This window comes from Microtus ochrogaster, chromosome 18 (genome assembly GCF_000317375.1).
Source record: "Microtus ochrogaster isolate Prairie Vole_2 chromosome 18, MicOch1.0, whole genome shotgun sequence".
NCBI lineage: Eukaryota > Metazoa > Chordata > Mammalia > Rodentia > Cricetidae > Microtus > Microtus ochrogaster.
Genome location: NC_022020.1, coordinates 24,213,285 through 24,217,034, shown reverse-complemented (window position 1 = coordinate 24,217,034; position 3,750 = coordinate 24,213,285). Strand labels below are relative to the sequence as shown.

General features: G+C 44.4%; 1 protein-coding gene across 2 annotated transcripts in view; it reads left to right on the top strand.

The window, feature by feature from the left end:
* The window catches only part of Dnajc18 (DnaJ heat shock protein family (Hsp40) member C18), a 32,267-nt gene that overhangs the window by 14,832 nt on the left and 13,685 nt on the right, over nt 1-3,750 (top strand). For both annotated transcript variants that reach the window (XM_026783549.1, XM_026783550.1), the window contains exon 4: nt 3,422-3,607. In XM_026783549.1, the coding sequence (XP_026639350.1) occupies nt 3,422-3,607 (186 nt within the window). The remainder of the gene's footprint in view (nt 1-3,421; nt 3,608-3,750) is intronic.

The window sequence follows — 3,750 nt, the reverse complement described above, 5'->3', positions numbered from 1 at the left end:
AACTCAATTTTTTTTAATTGGTGTTGTAAAAGTCTGTGGTTACAAAACTTAGAACAAAGATGTCTCTATTTGTTTGACTAAGTTCATAGATCAGAACTTATTTCCTCCTATCTGTTATATCAAGCTTCTACTGTATTATTTATTAATCTACTGTAATGTGAATAGCTGATCTTTCTACTGAAATCTAATTTCTTGGTCCCTTGTTTAGATTCTTTTATATCTACTGTAAGACCGCCACCCTTTCCCTTGACCTCTGAAGTACCATGCTCTTGGCTTTATTCCTCCTGTAGTCAGAGAAGTCCTGATCTGTGAGTCTCCTCAGGAAGTCAGGCAGTTCACCGAGCCAGATGTTTCTCTTTGTGTCTCTGTCATAACCCTTGTTTTCAGCATGGTTTCTATCTTTATCACAATCCTGCAATGAGCAGAAGAACATCAAGGCTCCTAAAACTGCTTGCTTTGCTCAGGAGGGCACCAGGCTTGTCATTAATATCATAATCACAGTCTTTTCCTGCCCATGCTAGTTTCGTGTTTCTGAGACAGAACATGAACACCCAATGATTCAGTTATAGTTTGTCAGCTTCTAAAATTTCCGAGTTTTTCTTCTTTAATGATTTTTTCCAAATCCTGTCTCATACTTACTAATTCCACCTAAGCAGTAGATTCTATAGAAGACTCCATATCTTGCCTAACTAATTCTCCTAGGGAACCATCATAAATTTTATTCTTACTAACATCAGCTTTTATAAGAATTGTTACATTATCCCAGTTCTAGCCTTAAGTGAGGGGCTCTTCACAGCAATGAATTCAAACACCAAGCATTTCAAAGACACAGGCAAGAGTTGTGTAGGAAATTCCACCAGGGCTGTGAAGGGTCAGTCCAAGTCGTCCAAGCACTGGAGCTTTGTCAAACAGCTCCTATAAGACGCGTGGCATCGCCAGAGACCCAGTGTCCTCTCCTGGCCTTTGCAGCTGCTCACTTACACATACACAAACATTTTAAAACTTGTTTTTAAGATGACCTTCTAGATAACGAGTGAATGAATCAAGTTGGCATGTCCTGTGACACTTAGAGGTCGGGAACTGCTTTCACATGGCTTCCAGGAGCGCTTCAAACTTCTGTGACCAGGGAACTCCTTGTTCATGTTACATGTTATTGGCATGCTTGTTTTCTTCACCATACAGCGAGGCAGTGGTGGCACATGTCCTTAATCCCAGCAAAGGCAGAGGCAGGCAGATCTCTGTGAGTTCAAGGCCACCTTGGTCTACAGAGTGAGTTCCAGCACAGCTAGAGTTGTTACACAGAGAAAGCCTTTCTCGAAAAACAAACTAACAAACAAACAGACAAACAGAATACTGATCTAAAATCCTCAAGAAAATCAGTATAATAATGTTTATATAGAGACAGCTGAATACCAGCTTTGTCTCCTGCTTGGATTGCTTGCTGTGCTAGGGATTGAAGCCAATGGAGATAGCCGTGACCTAAATCTCTCTAGCCCTTGATGGAGAGTTACAATGTAATAAAATACTAAGAATTAATCAATCGAGAAGCCCACCATGCTGCCCCTGGTGTGTGCAGAGGACAGACAGTCTAGGAAGCACAGAGACAGCACCGCAGCCCAGCACGCAGCTGAGCACTTGGGAAGTGAGTGGGTGGTGGAGCAATGGGAGAAAAAGAAGCAAGTAGGCAGGTGGCAGAGAAATGGAGGACGAGGAGTTTGTGTGCTGTGAAGCGAGGCGGAACTGGACTCCTGAAGGCGATTGTTGTTCTTGCTCCTTGGGAAAAGGTGAAACTGCACTGCCTACCAATTAAGACAACAGCAAATTTCAAGGCTAGTGGACCTATGCCTTCTTCCTTTGAGAAAACTGACCACTGTAAGAGCCGGTGACTCCCAGAGCAGTTCCTTCTTCCGGACTCGTCCTGCTCTTTCCTTCTCATCATTCTACCAGGCCCAGCTTCTATGTCTTTATTGTACTAAACCAAAACAAAACGTAACCCCATAAACCTTTCTTTATGTTTGATATTTTGAAAAAGAAGAAAAAAAGACTTGAAAAAACTTGAAAGTCTTTTTTATTTGTGTGGATATGGGTATGTGGGTGTCTGAAGGCCAGAGGACAGCTTGCAGGAGTTGGTTCATTCCATGTGGTTCCATGTAGACCATGTGACTTCCAAAGATTTCACTCAGGCCATCAGGCCAAATGACAAGTGCCTTTACTCACTAAACTGTCTTGTGGGCACCGCTGGAGAGATAGCTCAGTGTTAAGAGCTCTGGCTTTTTTTTTTTTTTTTTTTGAGACAGTGTTTTTCTGCTTAGCTAGTTTTAATGCAAACATTATTAGAGTTTTGTAGAAGAATCCTAACAAAGTGCTCCTTCTGACTATTGACACCAGCAGACACCTGAATCTGTGTGTGGTGTGAGCGTAAGCACGTGGATGCCACAGCATGTACAAGGAGGGCAGAAGAGCCTCTACCTGCCTGTTTTTGCTTTTCTGAGACTTGAGCCCAGGTTGTCCTCAAACTGGCCATGTAGCTAAGGGTGGCCTTGAGCACTTGGTCCTCCTCCATCTCAATGCTAGGATTGCAGGTATAATGTTCCGCTCTTGCAGGCACATTTCTCAGATTCAGAAGACTGTTTCCTAGCGTGTGCTCAAGTGAGACTCTGGTGAGCCTTTCAAGCTTTTGTTAGTTTGTTTTTGTGGTGTTTTGAGACAGGGTTTCTCTGTGTAGTTCTGACTGTCCTGGAACTCTCTCTGTAGACAAGGCTGGCCTTGAACTCAGAGATCCACCTGCCTCTGCAACCTGAGTGCTGGGATTAAAGGCATGCGCCACCACTGCCTGGCAGAACACCTTTCTTTTAAAATCTGTTTCTGTTTGTGTGTGCTTATTTGTCTATGTGTACAGATGTCCACAGAGGCCTGAACAGGTGTCAAAACCCCAGAAACTAGAGTTACAGGCAGCTGTCGGTACCTATTGCAACGTTGAGAACTGAACCTGGCTTCTCTACAAGAACAGCAAGTGCTCTTGACCTCTGAGCCATCTCTCCAGCCCCCCAAATTCTATTTTTGAATAACAGGAACGTTAGGCATTCCTTCAACATTCTGACATTATTGACAGCCTCGGTATGGGCAGGGCCCCAATGTCAGGACAGCTGGGATGACATGAGAACATTGGCTAGGGGTTAATGCTCACTTCAGTAGCAGTTCCTAGTTGTTGGGTGTTAGTGTTGTTTCTGTTTTATCAAGATTATGAGCAATCTCTGGGGGGGGGAGTTCTTCAGGGGAACTTTGTAGGCCTAAGTACCTCTCTTTGGAGTTCTGTGCAGCGGTCTAGCACCCGCTCTGGGCTTCTTGCCACCGCTGCTGCAGTGGTCACCCCCAGGCACAGCCAAGGATGTGCTCATGTGCTGCTTCTTGTTGGTTGCAGCAATAGGAAATGCCTTTGCGGTCCTGAGCAATCCCGACAAGAGACTCCGCTATGATCAGTATGGAGATGAGCAGGTGACTTTCACTGCACCTCGAGCCAGATCTTACCATTATTACCGGGATTTCGAAGCTGACATCTCTCCAGAGGAACTATTCAATGTGTTCTTTGGAGGACATTTTCCTTCAGGTTGGTATTTTTTTTTTTTTTAATTTTGCCCGCATGAATGTCTATGCACCTTCTGTGTGTCTGGTGCCTGCATGTATGTGTATGAGCCTACTGTGTGTCTGGTGCCCGTATGTATGTCTATGCGCCTTCTGTGTGTCTGGTGC